The sequence below is a fragment of the Carcharhinus amblyrhynchos genome, chromosome 6 (genome assembly GCF_965287045.1).
Source record: "Carcharhinus amblyrhynchos chromosome 6, sCarAmb.v2.hapA, whole genome shotgun sequence".
NCBI classification, from domain to species: Eukaryota; Metazoa; Chordata; class Chondrichthyes; order Carcharhiniformes; family Carcharhinidae; genus Carcharhinus; species Carcharhinus amblyrhynchos.
Window position 1 is genome coordinate 81,395,769 of NC_137329.1, and position 23,075 is coordinate 81,418,843.

Below are 23,075 nucleotides of genomic sequence, written 5' to 3' on the forward strand. Positions count from 1 at the left end.
TCTCCATGTAAAGAAACAAAAGATGTGTCTAGGGAAGGTGTAAGTGACAGAACCCTGAATAGCTGCTGTCTGAAGGCAAAGTGCAGGACAAAAAGAATCAAACCAGCAATGGGAAAAGAAAACAAAATGGGGTAAGAGGTTACAGTCCAAAAATGTTGGATTCAACGTTGAGTGCAGAAGGCAGTAAAGCGCCCAGTCGAAAGATGAGGCACTGTCCCTGGAACTTCATTGGAACACTTCCGAAGACCAAGGGCAGGGGTCAGAATGGAAACAAGGTGAAGAACTAAATTAACATGACTGAGTCATGCTTGTGGACTGAATGGAGGTGTTCCCCAAAGTGGTCACCCAGTCTCACGTTTGCTTTCGAAGTAGAGGAGGCTGTATCATAAGCAGCGAATATAGTATACTGAACTGTAAAGAAATACACCTGTCTTGCCTAGGAGGATTGTTTGGGGCCTGGGCCAGTGCGAAAGAGGAAGGTAAAAGGTGTTGCTGTTTCTGTGCCTCTGTGAAATGGTGCCACGGGGAGGGAGGAGTTGATAGGAGTGATGGAGGAGTGGACCAAAGTATTACGGAGTTAATGGTGCCTCTGGAATGCTGGAAGTGGAGGGGAAAGGAGGATGTGTTTGGTCGTGGAAATGTGCTGGAGGTGGAGAATAATCCATTGACTATGGAAGCTGATGGGATTGAAAGCAAGTACCACGAGGGACCCCTTTTGTAATTCTTGGAGGGAGGGAAAGGGGTGAGAGCAGAAGCTTAAAGGCATATCCAGTCTGTTTTTTTTCAAATCACATCTTAATGAATTCACTAACAAAAAGTTCTTGAAAAATTGTTTGCTAACTTTCATTCTGCCAATGATTTCTTCTGCATCTTTTCCCCCCTATATAGATCATATTTCACACTCCATTCCATTTTATTTGTTGCCTTAATGATTTTAAATAGTCTGGCCATAGCTTCACTCCATTAATTTCCCTGTGCAGCAGAATACGCTGATTTCCCCAGCCTTTTCTCATAATACAGCAATTACTAACTCCTGTGGACCGTGGAAATATCTCTGTGAGGTGCACGGGGCATGTTGTACACACAATCAATCAGAGTGCATTCATCCCATTAGATAAGCACTAATATTTCTGTGCTTTCAGAGCCTCGCTCGCTTTGCAGGATGGTTTCACTGAACGGTGCATTCCCACTCGCAAGTATTTTCCAATGTTATGCCCCTTTCAAGAAAAATGGATGGCACTACGAATATGCAAGCCTCCAGATTTAAAACATCTATTGCTAACTTTGTAACATTACCTCTGTGTAATTATGTCACCTATATTTGATTTATTAGTGTCACATGTATCAGGACACAGTGAAAAGTTTTGATTTTTGCATGCTATCCAGGCAAAGCATACTGATCACTGGGGAGAAGGGAAGGAGAGAGTGCAGAATGTAGTGTTATATTCTAGCGTGTAGAGAAAGATAATATAAGCTAAGTCTGTTCAAAAGTCTGATGGCAACAGGGAAGAAACTTTTCTTGAGTCGGTTGGTATGTGTTCTCAGACTTCTGTATCTTTCCCAATGGAAGAAGGTGGAAGACAGTATTTCTAGGCTGTGCTTGCTGCTTTTCCAAGGTAGCAGGAATAATAGACAGTGTTAATGGATGGGAGGCTGGTTTGCATGATGGACTGGGCTTTGCTCACAACCCTTTGTCGTTTCTTGTGGTGGTCAATGCAGGAGTCATACCAAGCGGTGAAAGATCTGGAGAGGATACTTTCTATGGTGCATCTGTAAAAATTGGTGAAGTCTTAGCGGACATGCCGAATTTCATGTTTGAGCTGTCTTGGTGCTCAGTGCTTGTGACAAACCCTCCCCTCACCAGCACCATGGGTGCTCGGTACCACCTAGCTGACAGTGTCATGGGCAATAGTCCAAACTTTTTGGTTAATTTGCTTTCCCGATCTGCATTGCACAAGCAGAATGAGTCAAGTACATCGATAATAAGTAGCTTTGAGTTCCTCGCAAGGTCAACCACAATTAAGAGAGCAAAGATTTAAGAAATCACGTTGTCATTTGAAACAAAAGGCTGTCCTACTCACTCTGAGCAGTGATCAAAACAAACTGGTGATCTTTATAATGTGTGGGACTTGGATGGTGCTTCACCAGTGTTATTTGGAACATGAGACATCCTGTCAGACTAGAGGTGTCAGAATCGGGGGGGTGAGTGGGTACACTGTGCGTATCGTGGGTCAATTGATTGTAAGCCAGTTGTTCTCTGGGTGCTGCCCACGCCTGCACCTCAATGTGTTGATCTCACCCAGAAACTGACAGCCAACTCATTGTACTATTAAAATGATTCTTTGCGTTTCTGCAAGAGTTTAGAGTTTGTGGGAGGGATTCTGAGCGGCATTACCATGCGAACAGTAAGGGCCCACCAACGCTAAAGAACCTGCCAGGGATTGGAAGGAACATAGGTAGCTGCCCTGGTGTCAGGGAAAGCAACCTTCTGTCTACTCTTTACATGACCAGAAGCTGAGTGAGTTTTAAGGGGCATCTAGACAAAAACAGGAATAGGATGGGAATAGAGGGATATGGTCCCCTGAAGGGTGGGAGTTTTAGTTCAATCGGGCAGCATGGTCGGTGGAGGGCCGAAGGACCTGTTCCTCTGCTGTAATTTTCTCTGTTCTTAGTACAAGGCTGGCACTACCCAGTGTGTGTCAGTCATTTCATTTCTTCTTCAGTGGCTGTTGTAACGGATATTGAGAGCTTGGAATATTGGTCGCCATCTCCAAGAGGAGCTCCAATTCAAATCACGAGTCTTGCAGATAGTTTTTTTTTGGATTCCTAGTGTTTTAATGGGTTGGTGGCACTGGGGGAGACGATGTTCATGACAGGGGCTCAGGCTCAATAATAGAGAAAGCCAGTGTCTGACAAGATTCGGTGCATTAAGTGTTGGGCAGCATGGTGGCACAATAGTTAGCACTGCTGCCTCACAGCGCCAGGAACCCGGGTTCAATTCCTGGCTTGGTCACTGTTTGTGTGGAGTTTGCTTGTTTTCCCTGAGTCTGCATGGGTTTCCTTCCACAGTCTGAAAGACATGTTGATTAGGTGTATTGGCCATGCTAAATTTTCCCTACATGTACCTGAACAGGTGCCGGAGTGTGGCGACTAGAGGATTTTCACAGTAACTTCATCACAGTGTTAGTGTAAGCTTACTTGTGACACTAATCGGCCGCAGTTTCATGGACAGCTTTGTGCATTTGTGTGCGGTGCAATTGTAAACACATTCTTTATATCAAGATTCTTGATTCGGTAACATCCAGCTCAGGGAGCATGTCTCTCAGGTGGGAAGAGGTCCGCGTAGCCATTTATTATTTGTTTACAAAGTTTAGAAATTCCTCAAAGTACTGGTCCCAGTTTCCTGTCTGGCCTACACTTCAGAACTTTGCAAGAGAGCAGAATTCAGCTTTCTTTCACAATGGAAGCCCACATTATGTACAACATGAAAGCTGCCACAGATTAAATTGTAATTGTTGTAAATGGGCCTAGGACTGACAGCTAATGTAACCCCCTGTGTATGTATGTGCTATATTATAGTAAGCATCCTTAGGCAGTTGATTTCTGGAGCCTGGCTGCATTAATGAGTAATTTAAAAAGATAACTGTATTTGACTCATTGAGGATAATCTCGGAGGACAGTTCTGATTAAATGTTCGTTTTGCAATAAAAGTGAGTGACACATAACATATTATTATAGTTTATTCCGCTGTGGCCACCTCAATTAGTTATAGGCTTATATTAAAATTGCCTTGCATTGTTAGTGTTTCAAGGGTAACTTGCTTCGATATCAGGGCATTGCCAATATTGTTTCCTTTCCTTCTCTCCTGGAGATGTTGTCTCCATGCAGGGACAGAGTTCCACAGGGCCTGGGGCAACTTCTTCTGTTACACGTGCACCTGCATAGCATGTGTCGACAAGTGATGCAACCACAATGGGGACTTTCTTTTCAAGTCCTCTGTAAGCATCTAGTTGTATGTGTTGTTGTTTTTGGAGAATAGAACACTTGGTAATTTAAACTGTCAAGTGCAGCTCATTTGTGGGCACTGTCACCTCTGAGTCAGAAGGTAGTGGGTTCAAGGCCCACTGCAATGTTGAGCAACTAATCCAGGCTGATATTCAGTGAAGTGCTGGGGGAATGTTCTCACCTTTCACTCACCTTTTTCCTTTGTGCACCTACTGAAATTAAACTTTAATTTTGACCTTATTTCTACCTCAGATATTAACTCTGGGATTCCATAGGCTTCTAGTAGGAAGACATTCCTGCTGTTCCTTCTTCCAAATCTCCTGCCTTTAATCCTGAGAGGCACTCTTGACCATTTAATCACTGGAAATAGAAATAAAATGATGCTTGTTTGGAGAGCCGGTGCTGACATGATGGGCCGAATGGCCTCCTTTTTGCGCTGCAACAATTTTGTGATTCTGTGAACACAGCAAGTGGTGGAAAAATATACCAGTCTAGTAGTATCTGTGGAAAGAGAAAAACAGAGTTAACATTTTGAGTTTAATGTCAGCCTTCTATGGGATTTTATTACTGGAAACAGCTTGTTTTGACTTGCCCTGTCCCATCCTACTCTACGTTACAGCAACACCTGCACTTCAGAACATTTTCATTGGCTGTAAAGGACATTGGAATGTTGTAAATTTATTTATTAAAGTCACAAGTATGCTGACATGAACACCGCAATGAAGTTACTGTGAAAAATTCCCTAGTCACCACACTTCGGTGCCTGTTCGGGTACATTGACGGAGAATTTAGCATGGCCAATGCATCTAACTGTCTTCCAGACTGTGGGAGGAAACTGGAATACCCAGAGGAAACCCATGCAGACATAGGGAGAATGTGTAGATTTCGCACAGTCACTCGAGCTGGAATTGAACCAGGGTTCAATGAGGACTGACAGCTAATGTAACCCTGCTATGTATATATGTGCTATATTAGAAAGAGCATCCTTAAGCAGTGAGGCAGCAGTGATAACCACTGTGCCACCGTGCCAATGTTCTGAGCTCATGAAAGGTGCTCTCCAAAGGCAAATCTGCCTTCCTTCTAGAATGTACACCAAAGGAGCAGCACTTTGTGTGAACTAGTCACTTGACTGGAGAGCACTATGGTGGCCCAAAAAGGGACGGGCGAAACAAAATGAAAGGAAAAAAAGGGAATTACTTAATTTTAATTGAAAATTTGATTTGATTTCTACCTAAAGAAATACAATACCAGATAGTGTTCCCAACACTTAGCGGGGCATGGATCCAAGAAACAGGCTGTTTGACATGGACTGCCAACGAGCAAGTTTAATTTAATGAGGCTTCAAGTTACCAGAAGGAATATAATTTTGCACACAGGTTGGTGGAGCAGGTTCGCTGCAATAGCAGTCAGCTCCGAGATGGATACTCACTAAAATGATGCTGGATGAATATGCATTTGAAAATAAGAGTGGATTGTTAACAGGGAGTGTTGTAGACTGAGATGATAATGTTGAACAGAAACATGGAGTTGTTAGCTGGCAATCAGTTATAAATAATGGGGATGTAATATGAGGGTCAGGGGTATATATCCATTATTTTAAATGAATGAATTTATTAGACAGCTCTGAAGAATAGTCATACTGACTCGAAACTCTGTTTCTCTCTTCACAGATGCTGTCAGATTTGCTGAGTTTATCCAGCATTTTTTGTTTTTATTCCCTGTTAAACAGGGTTGGCAGAAGGACTATGCTTGATCATTTGAATGGTCCTTTTGTGCCTTTATATGAATGAATGGTGATATAAATTAGAGTGAGGATTTTTCATTGCTGCACATATTTTACTTGTGATGTTATAAGTTAGTCACTTGTACTGGTTGGTACCAAAAATGTTGGATGCCAGCAGTGTGCTCAAATGGGAGAAGAGTAGGTACACTTGGCACAACACATCTATTATCCAATAGAATCCCAGTGCAGAAGAAGGCCATTAGGCCCATCGAGTCTGCACCAATTCTCTAAAAGAGCATCTTACCCGTCCCACCCCCGTAAACTCATGCATTTACAATATCTAAACCCCCATCCCCACCATCACCTACACACCTTGGGACACAAAGGGTGAATTTAGCATAGCCAGTCCTCCTAACCCGCACATCTTTGAGCTGTGGGAGGAAACCAGAGCATCCAGAGGAAACCCACACAGACACGGGGAGCATGTGCGAACTCCACACGGACAGTCACCCAATGCCAAATTGAACCCAGGTCTCTGGTGTTGTGTGGCAGCAGTGCTAACCACTGTACCACCATGCTGCACTCACTATGCCACCAAGAACAACAGATGTAGATGTTAGTTGAACAAGAGGTGCCAGACAAGATTTAACAAACCCTCCAGTCACCAGATTCCTGCCTTGTTTTGATCAGAAGTTGTTGCAGCAATTAGAATTTAACACCAAACATAGTGCAGGCACCAGAATTTACAAAGAAAATTCAGAACCAGGATTTCTAGCCTCCAAAATTGAGGCATGGAATTTCCAATTTTATCAAGAGTATAAAACATTGGAAAGATCAATTGGATATGGCTGTTTTAGGGTTGGAAATTAAATGTCTTTGAAGTTTTATTTACAAATTATAAACAGATGAGAATCTTTCTTAAGAAATACAGATGAAGTTTTACTTCTGCCCATAGCCATGAGTGACTGTTAGTGATTCACAGTAATATACTGAAGGTATCTTTTTCTCTATTTACTAATTTTAGCTGTAATGCAGACACTTGTTACAAAAGAGTGATGGGCCCTTTATGCTGACACTTACACTGTTTCACTAAGGTTGGTGGACACAGAAGATACTCTCCCAAATGAGCAAGTGTAATAAATAGTGAGGATTTTTCTTACAGGTGGGAACACACCTGACAATCCACAATGTTCATGCAAAGCTAGCCACGTTGAACGCAGAGAAACCAAACTGGAGCCTTGACACTGTACCAGAGATGGAATTTCACCTCCACGGTGGGACAGCATATGGGCGAGGAATCACAGTGCTGCCGAAGGACTGCAGCGATGTCCAACAGCTCAGGCAGTGAGTAGCATTCAATGGGACACCACTTATACTTTGAAAGGTCTGAAGACTTCAGCCGCCAGCCACCCGCCCCCCGCCTCCCCCGTACATAATCCCTTGGTTGCAAAGTGTTCACAATACAGTGAAAGACATAAGACATCGGAACAGAATTCGGCCATTTGGCCCGTTGAGGTTCTGCCATTCAATGCGAACATGTATGACCTGATGTGATCATCCTCAAGTGCATTTTTCCTGCCTTATCAAGGTCCTGGTCTCTGAGCAGACACGGGAAATGTGACAGGAAAGTCAAAAGTCAGTTTGGATTTCCTCAATTTCCTGGCATTATTATTGGGAAATGGGAAGAGCTCTCATTCCTTTTGTGTAAATTGTAAAATATTACAGCAAGCAAGAGTCAAGGATAAGAATGTTTTCCAAAGCTACCTTTCTTGCGCCATTGATGAGTTTATTATGACAGCTTTTCTGAGATTCCCTATCAAGCAATGCCAGGTCCTGGAGTTAACACCAACTCTCGACCCATTTGTCTTGGGGAATTGGCAGTGTGACTTGAGTTTCCACTGACCGTGTGATACCCAAGATCCAGAGTCAGTGATGCCAGCACAGTCTTTAATCTAATTTGGTAAACAGGATCAACTTGAATTTATGTAGTGCCTTTAATGTAGTTATAGGTCCCAAAGTGCTTTGCAAAATCTCATTGAAGAACTTTGACTTTGAGTCAGATAAGTTAATTTGGGACAGGTGGACTGAAACATTTTTCCAAGTGTTAAGTTCTAAGGGGTGTCTTATTGGAGGAGTGAGAGGCAAAGTAGTTTGAGCAGGAGATTCCAGAGCGTAGGGCCCAGGAAGCTGGACGCATAGCCACCAATGATAGAGCATGTAAAACTGGAGATGTGAAAGAGGCCGGAATATTAGGAGTATTGGAAATTAGGGAAGGTTGGTAATAATTACACAGACAGGATTTGCTTTTATTTGATTTATTATTGTTACATGTATTAGTATACAGTGAAAACTATTATTTCTTCCACACTGCATCGATAAAGCATATCTATAGAGGATACATAGAGGAGGAAAGGAGAGAGTGGAGAACGTAGTGTTACAATCATAGCAAGAGTGTAGCGAAAGATCAATTTAATACGAGGTATCTCCATTCAAACGTCTGATGGCAGCAGGGAAGAAGATGTTTTTGAGTTGGTCAGTTGGTGCGTGATCTCAGACTTTTGTATCTTTTTTCCAACAAAGAAGGTGGAAGAGCATATGCCCAGGGTGCGTGGGGTCCCTGATTATGCTGGCTGCTTTTCCAAGGCAGCGGGAAGTGTGGACAGATTCAATGGATGGGAGGCAGGTTTGAGTGATGCACTGGGCTACATTCATGACCCTTTGTAGTTTTTTGCAGTCTTGGACAGAGCAGGAGCCCATACCAAGCAGTGATACAACCAGAAAGAATGCTTTCTATGGTGCATCTAGATAGGAAGAGGCAAGACTTCATAGGAATTTGCACCCACAGATGTACATAGGTCAAGCTTTGTGCATACAACCTGCCAGTCCTCAGCCTCTGCTGTGTCTTGGATGCAGGTTAATAAATATCCCCATTGCACTAAGGATCTATTGTGTCAGCCTTAAGACAAAAGTTAGTACACTGGCTCCAAGAAGCTACTTGCACCTGACAATTGTTTTGAAGCGATTCTGCACTCCCCAAAGGTACGAGTCCATAACCTATGAATAACTCAGGCACTCATTGTATCTGTTCCAGGCTTTAGCTATTGTGAAACTACCTATCCTTAGTGATTGTTCATAGTTCACTCAAAGGTTATTGTTATCTGAATTCACCCTGAATCTATTTTTAGTCATTCGCAGCATTTTTTTGATACTTGAATTGAAAATGTTTTGTACGATTTTCTCTGTTTTCTTTCAGATCTTTGGAATCAGCACTTCTGGCAGACCAGGATAGTCTGGGCGATCTCACACTGCTGGAAATATTTAATACTTCAAGCAGGTCCTCAGGTATGAGCCATTGACTGTGTTATATTCATCTGTACCTTTGCAGTCCTGTTTTGTCAAAGGCTTCTGGCATCAATAAACCAGAGAAACTAAGCAAGTTTGGACTAATTGGATCGCCACTGGTTCACTTGTTACTCGACGGAATTGATGTTCGCAATGCTGGACCTGCTGCAAAACTATATAATGGCTTATCCATATTCCTGACCTGATGCCTAATGGTCAAGTGCCCAAAGTCAGATATTAGGAGCTGGAGTTTGAAAAGCCCCAAGGGTGAGGTTGGGTGCGGGTGAATGCGAATCAAAATCTTGGATGGTGTCACTGGATCAGGAATGTGATCCGGGGGGGCGGCGAACAGATGGAGAGGTTGGAGCCAAGAGTCCACATTCCTCCAATTAACTGTTAAACAGTCTCTGGAGCAACAGTTTTGAGCTTTTCAACTGGAAGGAATTTGACAAGACCAGGACACATCAGGGTGTCAGAAGTGGTTATGAATGCATTGGACAACAAATGGCAGATTTAAACTCCGTCGTTCAGCCGGTGAAACAGTCGCCGTCTCTTGAGCTGAGAGGCCTAGATTGAAGGTTGAAAGAGTGCAGAGAAGGTTTACAAGGATGTTGCTGGGACTTGAAAAACTGACTTACAGAGAAAGGCTAAATAGGATAGGACTTTATTCCCTGGAGTGTAGAAGAATGAGGAGAGATTTGATAGAGGTGTATAAAATTATGATGGGTATAGATAGAGTGAATGCAAGCAGGCTTTTTCCACTGAGGCTAGGGGAGAAAAAAAAATAGAGGACATGGGTTAAGGGTAAAGGGGGAAAAGTTTAAAGGGAATATTAGGGGGGGTTCTTTACACAGAGAGTGGTGGGAGTGTGGAATGAGCTGCCAGATGAAGTGGTGAAAGCGGGCTCACTTTTAACATTTGAGAAAAACTTGGACAGGTACATGGATGAGAGGGGTGTGGAGGGATATGGTCCAGGTGCAGGTCAGCAGGACTAGGCAGAAAAATGGTTCGGCACAGCCAAGAAGTGCCAAGATGAGCCTGTTTCTGTGCTGTAGTGTTCTATGGTTCTAATTGACTCTTCCACCTTGGGAAAAAGCTTCTGACAATCCATTCTGTCCATGCCCGTCATAATCTTGTAGACTCCTATCAGCTTGCCCCTCAATATCTGCCAATCTCCAACGTTCAGGAATTCATCTATCTCTGATGCTTCAGAAGAAATCCTTCTCGTTTCTGACACTTGAAGCCTAGCATTGTTACCCAGTGGAACATGGCTAAATCTGCCCATTTTCCTCCAGTGGGGATGGTCCACAGCTAACTCTGCCTCACCCTCTTCCTCCTGCTCACTCTTGAGGTGAGGTTTACCCAGTACTGCCCATTCTAACACCAGAGTGAGCTCTAACCAAGGTGGAAGATGGGGAGGAATGATGCTAAAGTTCTGATTTAGGGCCATCTCTCCCCATTGAGGAGGCTGGCAATGACTGGGCTATGGCAGCTTACTCACCCTCCACAACTGGCCCTATGGGAAACTCGAGGCAGTGGCGATGCGATCTCAGCCTACGCAGCAGCTGACTCAATATCACAAGCTCAATAGATGACGGCTTTCCTCAATCACAGCACACATTAGGCAGAAGTGGCCTTCAAACATTGGGCTTTCAGGTGACCCTGCTCGAGATGACCTCCCACCTCACCATCAGCTGTGGCTTACCATGGTGCCTCCCGCCTGCTCTCCAGCGCTGCCTGCTTCGTTGGCTAAGTGTGGTGAACAGCCACAATCCACCACTATCAGCTTGAGGCATTCTTTATTGGTTATATGATCTCTGTAGGATGAAGAGAGACAGATTAATGAGAAGGCTTCCCTGCTTCACCCATTCCAGAAAGGCATTTATGTGAGATGTTGAGTTCCTCAGTGATACAGTTGATATATATCCTCCGCTCAGTTGTGCTCTATATGTGAAGGTTTCTGACATTTCAGTGATGCAACTGGTTACTTGTTCTGCCACTGTGTGTGCATGCATGCATGTGCAATCCAGGAGCGGCTTGTCACTCACCTTTCCAGAACTTGTCACATTCTGCACTGCGTCCCGTATTGGTCACCTCTGCCTGTGCCCTCTTGGTCTGGCTAAGAAGATTTCTTCTTTCAGATAGAGGGAAGAGCATAACTCTCCTTGTCCATCAGTGCCTCAAGAGAGACGTTGGGCCCAATTTTACCATTTTCATTCTAATTGCTGAATCTGGGCGCAATTCAGATCCGACTTGGACATCTGTTCCCAGGCGCCTCCATACGCACTTGCGATGCCAAGCCATACAAGGCTGTGTGTCAAGTGCTGGAAAATAGGGTTAGAATAGTTGGGTGGTTTGTCTTTGGTCAGCACAGAATCACTATATTGTTCTAACAGTGTTATTACCCCCATCCTGAATATTCATTGCATTGAGGGAAACTGGTCTAGAATGCCTCTCACTATTACTGATTCAATGTGTATGGACAGCCTTCATTCTGAGCATGATAGCATACCTGGTGCAGGATGGTTTTTGACCTACAGATGTTTCCATATGCTGATGTTGAAAGCAGATACACACTGAGAAGCCTGCAATACCCTTTGGCGAAGGGATTGGGTTGTGTTCCGCACCTGGTTAGAGCAGTGCGAGGGGTGGTTTCCTCACTTTGCACTCTGGGCCAGGTGTCTCACCAGCTGCCCAGCAGTTTTGGTTAAAGTATTAATTCTTTCTAAACTCATTCAGCTTTCCACTCCACTCACGAGCCAGTATTCAGCTCAGTACCCCAGTATAGTTCCCATATAACATGGTGACGGTTACCTCAGGTCTTCACTCGTGCCTCTTTCTGTGACACTGTCTCTCTTTTCCTTAGCTGCCTCCAGGAGCTCTATTGAAGCAGTGAGGTGAACGGAAGTTCTTCACCATTAGATGGTGCTATTGATGAAGAATTGGTACTGTTGTGTGTGGCCTGTGCCACAGCTGTCTTACAGCAGTGCTGTCTCCTCCTGGCTCAGCACAGGCTATTCACTGAGTGTTTTTTCTCCCAAAGAAGTCAACGTTAAGAGAGCAGTGGGTTATTTGCTGTGGTGTGGGGTGATTTTTTTTTTGCAATGGTTCTCCATGTACCATGGGGTGATAGTGGTGGTGGGGTTTATAACACGTCATGTAGAGTCATCAAACTCTTCGTGGATTCTCGGAAATGGCCTAACAACCCACACAGAGGAAGGACAAGTAGGAATGGGCAATAAGTACTGGCCCAGCTAGCAACGCCCACACTCCATGAATAAATTTTTAAAAATCACAGGTTGTTCGCTATGAAAAGAAGTCAGTGAACCTGTGTCAGTTTAGAATCATAGAATCCCCACAGTACAGAAGGAGGCCATTTGGCCCTTCGAGCCTGCATCAACAACAATCCCACCCTATCCCTGTAATCCCACATATTTACCCTTCTCGTCCCCCCAAAACTAGGGTCAATTTAGTGTGGTCAATCAAGAACATAAGAACATAAGAAATAGGAGCAGGAGTAGGCCATCTAGCCCTTCGAGCCTGCCCCGCCATTCAATAAGATCATGGCTGATCTGTTGTGGCTCAGTTCCACTTTCCCGCCCTCTCCCCATAACCCTTAATCCCCTCTCTTATCAAGAACCCATCAACCCGCTTCTTAAAAATATTTAGCGAGGCAGCCTCCACCACTTCAACGGGCAGAGAATTCCAGAGATTCACCACCCTTTGAGTGAAGAAGTTCCTCCTCAACTCCGTTCTAAACCGCCTCCCCTTTATCTTGAGGCTGTGCCCCCTAGTCCTACTGTCTTTTCTGAGCGGGAAGAGTCTCTCCACCTCTATCCTATCCATCCCATTCATCATCTTATACGTCTCAATGAGATCTCCCCTCATTCTTCTAAACTCTAACGAGTACAAGCCTAGTTTATTCAGCCTCTCCTCATAGCTCAATCCCCTCAACTCCGGTATCAGCCTAGTAAACCTCCTCTGCACTCCCTCCAGGGCCAAAATATCCTTGCGCAGGTGCGGCGCCCAAAACTGCACACAGTACTCCAGCTGCGGCCTCACCAATGCCCTATACAGCTGCAGCAAGACCTCCCTACTTTTATATTCAATCCCCCTCGCTATGAAGGCCAGCATCCCATTCGCCTTCCTGACCACCTGCTGCACCTGCAAGCTGGGTTTTTGCGACTCATGCACAAGGACCCCGAGGTCCCTCTGCACCGTCGCCTGCTGCAGTTTTTCGCCACGTAAGTAATAGTCGCCACGTAAGTAATAGTCGCCACGTAAGTCACACATCCTTGCACTGTGGGAGGAAACCGGAGCACCTGGAGGAAACCCATGCAGACATGGGGAGAATGTGCAAACTCCACACAGACGGTGACCCAAGCTGGAAATCGAACCCGGGTCTCTGGCACTGTAAGACAGCAGTGCTAAGCACTGTGCCACCATGCCACCCCTTAATATGCGCGGGGCTGCAGTATTTGCTGGATTTGAATGGAAAGCAGAGCATCATACAATGAATCAGAGACAACATGGTATGCAAACTGTGTTTACATTGGCAACACACCGAACCCTCCGCACAATGCAGCAACATGGAGGCAGAGTCAAACTTTGTAAGGGAGGAGCACAGGAAGTCCATTTGGGTTTTTAGTGGTGGCAGACAGGACTGCTCTGATCAGTGTTGAATCCTAGGAATCAGACAAACGCTTGTTTTTGAAAGTCAGAGGGTCATTCCGTGCAGCAGCTTCATAAATAGAAGAGCCTTCGATTGGCCCCCTGAGCTCACTAGCCACAAAATGGAAGAAGCATTCAGCCATCTGTTTAGTATTCCTTTCCTTGCTGTATGGCTCATCCAGCATCGGCGCTCCATGCAAAATTAGTACTTGTTTGATTTACAGAAACATTCAATGCTTTCGACATAATGCTGGAGGCCCCAGTGGGCGTTTGAGTCGAGAATCCAGTCCTAACTTGCAAATCAAAGGAGTACATGCTGGAACAACCATCTGCTCTCCTCAATGACCCTGAGAAGATATCTTGGGTGGGAATTTCGGCTGAGCCTGAAGGATAGATAAAGACCAGATTAAATAGGGTCAGGTCTATAATGAGGGCCATATAATGTCTTTGTACTGAAACTGATGCCAGTGGGGTGGTTTCCCAAGAGAAGAATTTTCAATCGTCAAAACTCAGGTTCAAATAGAAAGCTCGCCAATATTTGTAAAACGAAATAACATACAGCTCAGACTAATGAACATTTAATTTCCAGATTGCTTTAATGAATTGGAATACCAAAGAGTGGCCTCTCATTAAAATTTCTGGAAAGTCAAAGTGACTCAGCATAAATCATAGAGTTTGACAGCACAGAAGAGGACAGCTCAGAGTCATAGTGGTAAACGTCATAGAGAAGGGCCCTTCAGCCTATCACTTCTGTGCTGGCCAAAGACAAACCACCCAACTATTCTAACCCTATTTTCCAGCACTTGACACACAGCCTTGTATGGCTTGGCATCGCAAGTGTGCGTCTAAATACTTTTTAAATGTATCTCTGCACTGGACATCAATCCACTTTGCCCCAGTCACTGGTTTTTTAATCATTTTTGAAATTTTGTTTTTCAAATCTTTATCGATATCTCTTTTAAAAGCTGCCATAGATTCTGTTTCTAGCGAAAGGTTTCACGCCTCACTAACTTTTGGGAAATTCTCTCCTGCACCCCCCAACCTCCTCCCCCCCCCCCCCCCCATCCTTCCATTCTTATGGTGTTGGCAGAATTGTCAACCCCAGTTGGTGATATTCCCAGTGGACTTATCTCACAACATCCTGCTTTGAGCTGCCATGCCAATTCAAATAGCAATGCTTCCCATCTCCAATATTTTAATAACATTAAAGGGACATGTTCAAAGTTTTCAATGCCCACCCCACCCCCACCCCCAACACATACACAAATGATTTTTGCCCGGCTGCTCAGAATAGGGTCCAGACATTTAGTCCTACGTTGAGGTAGAGTTAGAGTCCAAGACAAGCCTGGAGGATTGGTCCCTCAAAGTGGCAGTTTTAATTAATGTCCTTTAGTTGCAGGCTCACTCAGTAGAAATATTTTTTGGGCAGAATTTTACCGTCTTATCCGCCATGGGAATTGTAGCAGGTGGGACAGGACCACACAAAGGTCCATTGACCTCAGATGGGATTTTCCAGTCTTGGGGTGAGCGTGGCTGGAAAATCCTGCCCCTTGTCTATTTACCTCCTCAATCCCTCTTGATTTGAAAAATCAATGCCAGATTTCCTCTGAACTAGTTCTAATAAGGACTCCAGATTTGTAGAGAGAAGAAACAAAAGAATTTATATAAACAGCTCCTCAGGACATCACAATGATGGTGTTGGATTGGGTGGGGGCAGGGGATAAGTGTTGGCTGTGACATCTGAAGAACTCCCTTGCTCATCTTCAATATAGTAAGAAGCCTCACAACACCAGGTTAAAGTTCAACAGATTTATTTGGTAGCAAATGCCAATAGACCTGTTGGTCTTTAACCTGGTGTTATCAGACTTCTTACTGTGTTTACCCCAGTCCAACGCCGGCATCTCCACATCATCTTCAATATTGCCATGCGTTTGAGTGCATAATGTGGAGATGCTGGCGTTGGACTGGGGTAAACACAGTGAGAAGTCTCAAAACACCAGGTTAAAGTCCAATCAGTTTATTTGATAGTAAACCCACAAGCTTTTGGGGTTTGCCCTTCATCAGGTGAGTGGAGAGTCTCTCCACTCACCTGACCAAGGGGCAAACCCCGAAAGCTTGTGGGTTTACTGTCAAATAAACCTGTTGGACTTTAACCTGGTGTTGTGAGACTTCTCACTTTGAGTGCATAACCCAAGTGAGAGACGAGCAGAGCTGTGAGGAGTGTTTTATTGTCAGATGGGTCATCCAGTCCTCAATCGAGTCACTAAAGTGTGGGGATCATACAAAGGCCTCAGGAACTGCTGAAAAATTTTCCCTAATTTCAATTTTTTAGGCAGCTTCAGATTGCCTTCTTCCTCTCAAGGTAGCAGATCAATTGCCTCAGAATATTTCTGGCTGCAGATCAATGGGCTCCGCCAGCAGGAGCCAGTGTGCCTCCTTCCAGGAGGTATCTAATGCCCGAAGCCAAAAATTGATCAGGACTGGGTGAGACTGAAGTTCCATTCTGCCAAAAATAGGCCCGCATTTGCAAAGTTTAGGTTGGTCTTTGTACTCCAACTTTCAGGATTATATAAAGCTGCCTGTTCTTAGGTTTTTATCTTGAGTTTCTTACTAAACTTGCTTTTGCATAGGAATCTCAAACTATTGACTGCCTTCTTTATGAGAGCTTTCCCACTGTTGTAATTCATATAAAGTTGTCTTTTATACTGTGATGAAATGTGACTGAATTATCCTGAATGCTGAATAACTGGCCATTGAAATGAAATGGAAGCTCTCAAATGTGAACTGAACCAACCTGATAGGTGTTTAAAAATCATGCCAGGCTCTCCATGAGTCTGTTCCCTGGGAAATTATGATGACAAACTTTGCAACACTGAATTGAAACAAGCTTAGTTACAGATTTCTGGCTGTGAAACTGTTAAATGTAGTATGATAGTGTTTTAGAGAGATAACCACTAATCAAAACTAAACATAGCTTCCTGTCTCTGGGGACCCTTCAGGAGCCCTAATGCACTGATTCTGGGGGTTATCTGGGACTTTCCCTGCTTCCTGGGATCCTCTGAAAAAGTCTCCAACTCTGAGTTAGAGCTGAAGACTTCTGACAATTCCAACTCACCGGAATAGTTACTCAGTAAATGCTAAACAGGTTAAGACCTGGTGCAACACCTGGGTACTGACAGAACTACCTTAAGCATTCATACTGGCTGTGCCCCACCTCCCTACTCCAGCCCTAACCTTAACTGACTGGCTCCACCACCTGACAACTCCATCCAGCTAACTTCAATGACCCAACTACTCCTGACCTGATCTGATCTGACCCAACCTCACCACGCTCACTTGTTCCACCCCCTTGCCCATTTACCTTACTCACCCTAACCCTTCCCCCCACCTTACCCACCTTACCATTTTACACATTTACCTTCTCTCCATAGCTTTTCAAAGAAACTTTGGGAAGTTTAAACTCTTAAGTTGGTAGTGAATGGCAGCCAGTGCCATTGCAGGGAATGGGGGCGGTTGGGCAAGGTTTTCTCCCCTAATTCACTGCCCTGCTCCCTCTGTGGTTCCCTGCACTGACTGTTTTCTGCAGGACCCTCCATCAGAAGACTGCTCTGAGAGATCCGAGAAAATCAAGTGTGTATTTTTGTGTCTGTCCAGGGTCAGATATAGGGGTTCCGATCCTGACCACAGGATTCAGGCCAGTAATTTTGTTGTACTGCCCCAGCTAAGTCCCTCAAAGGATCAGCGCTCTCAATTGGTTCTCGTTGGTTTAACCTCTTTTAAATGCCTTTTTAACCTTTCTCCAAGTAGTGGCACAGTGGTTAGCACTGCTGCCTCACAGTGCCAGGGACACAGGTTCAATCCCTGGCTTGGGTTACTGTCTGTGCGGAATCTGCACATTCTCCCCATGTCTGCTTGGTTTTCCTCTCACAGTCTGAAAGATGTGCCGGTTAGGTCCATTGGTCATGCTAAATTCTCCCTCAGTGTACCTGAACAGATGCCAGAGTGTGGCAACTAGGGGATTTTCATTGCAATGTTAACTTCATTGCAATGTTAATGTGAGCCGACTTGTGACAAATACATAGACTCTTCTGATTCGTGATTATTTTTAATAACACTCTCCACTTTCTTTGAACCTTTACTTGACAATCTCTCTGTTTTGTTAGTTGGGTTTAGTGTTGCCATGTTAAATATCTTTGTTAACCAATTAAATATCATTTTAATTCCTGCAACCAATTTTCAACATGAGAATAGGAGGCATTACACTTTGAACACTAAACACTTTCTGACTCGTGTTCAAGTAACTAAAAGCCTTTTGCCTGCTTCCCCTCTCTCAGCACTCAGCCCATGGCTACATGTAGCGGGGGTGATGTGAATTTTTTGTTTAGATTGGGAAACATTTTACAAATAGAGCAGGTTTCCTGTTTGGTAAGTGATGTGCTGGTTACTTCATTAATGAGATTTATTATTAAATCTTCCAGCTCCTGAATGGGCCACAGCAACTCATGTCGCACGATGTCATCAAGAATCTGCAACAGGTTGGTATTGGCATAAATTCCTCGAACCTGTAGAAAATTGAGTCTGTTCTTTGGCATGGCTTTTTGTGAAGTTGCTGCTTTAAAATTGATCGCTGTGCCTGTGGTCTGAATAATTCCTTTTCTTGGTGTCAGCTGTGGTTCAGTCAGAAAACTCGCACCTCAAGTGGTTGTGGACACAAAAGCTACCCCACACACCTGAGATCACAACCCTGGTGAACATTCCAATGCAAGACTGAGGGAGTGCCATGCTAGAGGAGCTATATTGAGGATGAGATATGAACCCAGGCTCTATCTGCCCTTGCAGATGGCTGTTAAACTACTCAAAGAAGAACATGGGTGTTTTTATCCCCGTGCCTTAACCAATACATATCCCTGTGCCAACATCATCAATACAGATTATCTGGTCATTTAGGGCAGCATAGTGGCACATTGGTTAGCACTGCTGCCTCACAGCACCACGGACCCAAACTTGATTCCAGCCTTCGATAACTGTGTGTAGGGTTTGCATGCTCTCTCTCTATCCAAGTGGGTTTCCTCTGGGTGCTCCGGTTTCCTCCCACAGTCCAAAGATGTGCAGGTTAGGTTGATTGGCCATGCTAAATTGCCCCTTGGTATCTAAAGATGTATTTATCACATTGTGGAATCTTGCTGTATGCATTTGACTGCTGTCTTTCGCACATTACAACAATAATTTACTCTTTAAAAGAAAAGTATTTAATTGATTGTAAATCACTTTGGAACATCCTGAGGAAAGAAAAGATGCTATATAAATGCAAGTCTTTCTTTATCACACAAGCTCTGTTATAGTTCTGTGCAGATCAGCATTATTGCCCTCTAATGTACACCTCTTGTTATGATATGTACCTAATCTTTGTAAAACTACGTTAGTTATGTAATCTTGCCGATAGCTACCAAGTTTCAGAAAGGATCTTAAGGGAATATAAGACATTTAACAAGAGGAAAACTGAACCCAGAACAAATGTAGATGTGCCAGTGCAGCCGAAGAAGAGGATGGAGGTATGTTGTTTGGACTGAATTCAAAATATGTGTGTCTGATCAGCAGCTGGATTATGTTGCCATGAAGGTTGGATTACAAAGAGCAGGATAGCCTAGTAGGAAGATGGGAATTTTGGAAATGTCATTGCTGTTAAGTGAGTGATCAATTATTCCAATTCCCGGTGCCAAGTTATGAAATTGGAACCAAAATATCTGATGAAATTGGTGATGAAACCTGTAATTTTTCATTAAGCTGGTGATGGCATCCAGCCGGTACCTGACTGCATAATATGTGGCTGCCTATAAAGTGGTCTTCAACAACCTTCCAAAGCATCAGAAAATGGGCAATATGTTTCACCTTGTCAGTGTCTTCCACAGCTCAGGAGGAAGGATGAGATCCAATGGGGCCTAAGGCCATTTCACCTGAAGCTCAATTGTGTACATTGTGATTTTGGTTTCTCTTCATTCTCCATGATGACAGTTATGGGGCAGAGCTGTGCAGTGCTCGATATTAGCTGAATTCATTTTGATGAAGAAATGGGAAAGCACCTGAAGCACTGAGCTGAGCTGGAGTTGCTGATTCTTGGGGGAGCGCCCTTCAGTCTCACAGGAGGGAGAAGATTTTTAAAGTGAATTTATTACTGTCACAAGTAGGCTTACATTAACCCTGCCATGAAGTTGCTGTGAAAACCCTTTAGTCGCCACACTCCAGCACTGTTCAGATATACTGAGGGAGAATTTAGCACAGCCAATGCACCTAACCAGCATGTCTTTCAGACTGTGGGAGGAAAGCTGAGCACTTGGAGGAAACCCTTTGATAAGGTGAACAAAGAACAAAGAACAAAGAACAACCCAGCACGGGAAACAGGCCCTTCGGCCCAACGAGCCCGCGCCGCCGCATCGCCCTACACCTATTCTACCCTGCATGTCTACGAATGGGACCCTACTCAGTCAGATTCAGGGAAGAAATAGTGTCAATTTGGTGGAAACCAATTAGCCTAAGAGCACATCTTTGGGGTGTGGGAGGAAACCGGAGCGCCCGGAGGAAACCCACGCAGCCACAGGGAGAATGCGCAAACTCCCACAGACACAGGCCCAAATCCATGTATCTGCACAGCTAGCAGTGCTAGTTACTGAGCTGTTGTGGAGCCCGTCTATCGGTCCAGGATCAAGCACACACACCGACATGAAGTACTAGGCCACTCCTGGACTTCCAAGAGCAGCCCACGCACAACCCGCCGTGTGCATGCCCCTCGCTTGACACGAGGTGGACCTCCACCTGTGGAATAAAGACAAAACATATTAGTTATACAGCCTGCCCTTCCGGTGTCTCCCGAGGTTTAACCCTATTTAATAGCCCCTACCATATCCCTCCATTCCCGTTTCACTCATATGCCTATCTAACTGCATCTTAAACGAGTCCAACGTGCCTGCCTCCACCACCCTACTCGGTAGCGCATTCCAGACCCCCACAACTCTCTGTGTAAAGAACCTTCCTCTTACCTCCAAATTATACCTCCCCCCCCTCACCCTTAATTGATGACCTCTTGTGTTCGTACCCAGTCTAGGGAGCAGTCTCTCACTATTAACTCTATCTATTCCCTTCAGTATCTTATATACCTCTATCATGTCCCCTCTCAATCTCCTTCTTTCCCAGGAGAATGGCCCCAGTCTCTTCAGTCTCTCCTCGTAACCCAGTCCCCCCATGCCAGGCAACATCCTGGTAAACCTCCTCTGCACCCTTTCCAGAGACTCCACGTCCTTCCGGTAATAAGGTGACCAGAACTGGACGCAGTACTCCAAATGCGGTCTAACCAACGTTCTGTATAACTGAAGCATTAGACGGCAGCTTTTATACTCTAAGCCCCTTCCTATAAAGGCTAACATCCCATAAGCCTTCCTAACAACGTTCTCCACTTGTGACACAACCTTCATGGATTTGTGGACCTGCACTCCCAGGTCTCTCTGTACATCTATACTCCTAATCGGCCTACCTTTTATCACATAACTCCTCTCTGCATTATTCCTTCCAAAATGCATCACCTCGCATTTGTCAGGATTAAATGCCATCTGCCACCTATCTGCCCACTGCACCAACCTATCTATATCCTGTTGTATCACCTGACAATCCAGTTCTGTACCCGCCAACCCTGCCATCTTGGTGTCATCAGCAAACTTGCTGATCACACCACCTACTCCCTCTTCTAAGTCATTTATGTAGACTACAAAGAGGAGAGGTCCCAGTACCGAGCCCTGCGGCACACCACTGGTCACTGGCCTCCAGCCCGACAAGGTACCCTCCACAACTACCCTCTGTCTCCTATTTCCCAACCAGTTCTCAATCCACCTAACTACCTGGCCTCGTATCCCATGCGCCTTAACCTTTTCTACCAGCCTACCGTGAGGGACTTTGTCAAACGCCTTACTGAAATCCATGTAGATGACATCAACGGCTCTCCCATTGTCAACCGTTTTTGTCACCTCCTCAAAGAATTCCACCAGATTCGTAAGGCAAGACCTCCCTCTAACAAAGCCATGTTGCGTATCCCTAATCAGATCGCAACGCTCCAAATGCTCATACATCCTACCCCTAAGTATTTTTTCCATTAACTTCCCTACCACCGACGTCAAACTCACTGGCCTATAATTCCCAGGGTTATCCCTACTACCTTTTTTGAACAACGGGACCACATTTGCTACCCTCCAGTCTTCTGGGACCTCACCTGTGTCCAAAGAAGAGACAAAGATGTGCGCCAGAGGCCCAGCAATTTCATCTTTCGCCTCCCTAAGCAGCCTGGGATAAATACCATCAGGCCCCGGAGCTTTATCCGTCCTTACGCTACCTAAAAGCCCTAGCACTTCCTCTCTCGTAATAACTATATCCTGCAACTGAACCTCCGCTCCCTCCAAGAGACCGCACGATTCCGAACCCCTCTCCTTCGTGAATACCGACGCAAAGTATTCATTCAGGAGCTCCCCCATTCCCTCCGACTCAATACACAACTCTCCACTCTTGTCCCTAAGAGGACCAATTTTCCCTCTAACTACTCTCTTGCCTCTAATATAGGAATAAAATGCCTTAGGATTATCCTTAATCCTACCGGCCAAAGCCATCTCATGCCCTCTCTTCGCCCTTCTAATTCCCCTTTTTAGCTCCCTCCTACTCTCTCTATATTCCTCCAGCGCACACTCCGTACCCATTTGTTTTGACCTATCATACGCCTCCCTCTTCTTCCTAACCAAGTCTTCAATATCCCCCGTAATCCACGGCTCTCTAATCCTACCTTTCCCATCCTTTCGCTTAACCGGAACAAACCTCCCCTGCAACCATTTCATTTTGTCCCTAAAAGCCTCCCACTTGCCAACCGTGGACTTGCCAGCTAACAGTCCCTCCCAGTCAGTTTGCTGCAGCTCCCTCCTAATCCTGCCATAGCTCGCCTTTCCCCAGTTCAGCACACTCCCGCTTGGACGGCACTCGTCCCTTTCCATTTTTATCCTAAAGTAGACGGACTTGTGGTCACTGTTCGCCACATGTTCGCCTACCTCTACCTCACCCACCTGCCCTGGCTCGTTTCCCAACACTAAATCCAGTATAGCCCCTCCCCTAGTCGGGCAAGTTACATACTGTTCTAGCGACCCTTCCATAACACATTTCACAAACTCCTCTCCCTCCATACCCCCAGCTCTAGGCCCCCTCCAATTCACTCCGGGAAAATTAAAATCACCCACTACAACCACTCTATTCTTTCTGCACCTGTCCAAAATACCCCTGCAAATTCCCTCCTCCACTGACTTTGGGCTGT

At 44.9% G+C, this 23,075-nt stretch overlaps 1 protein-coding gene across 1 annotated transcript in view; it reads left to right on the plus strand.

Annotated features, from left to right (window-relative positions):
- The window catches only part of pot1 (protection of telomeres 1 homolog), a 333,590-nt gene that overhangs the window by 283,591 nt on the left and 26,924 nt on the right, over nt 1-23,075 (plus strand). Inside the window, exons 11-13 of the mRNA XM_080190783.1 lie at nt 6,891-7,072; nt 8,982-9,070; nt 18,220-18,276. Of these exons, the coding sequence (XP_080046909.1) occupies nt 6,891-7,072; nt 8,982-9,070; nt 18,220-18,276 (328 nt within the window). The remainder of the gene's footprint in view (nt 1-6,890; nt 7,073-8,981; nt 9,071-18,219; nt 18,277-23,075) is intronic.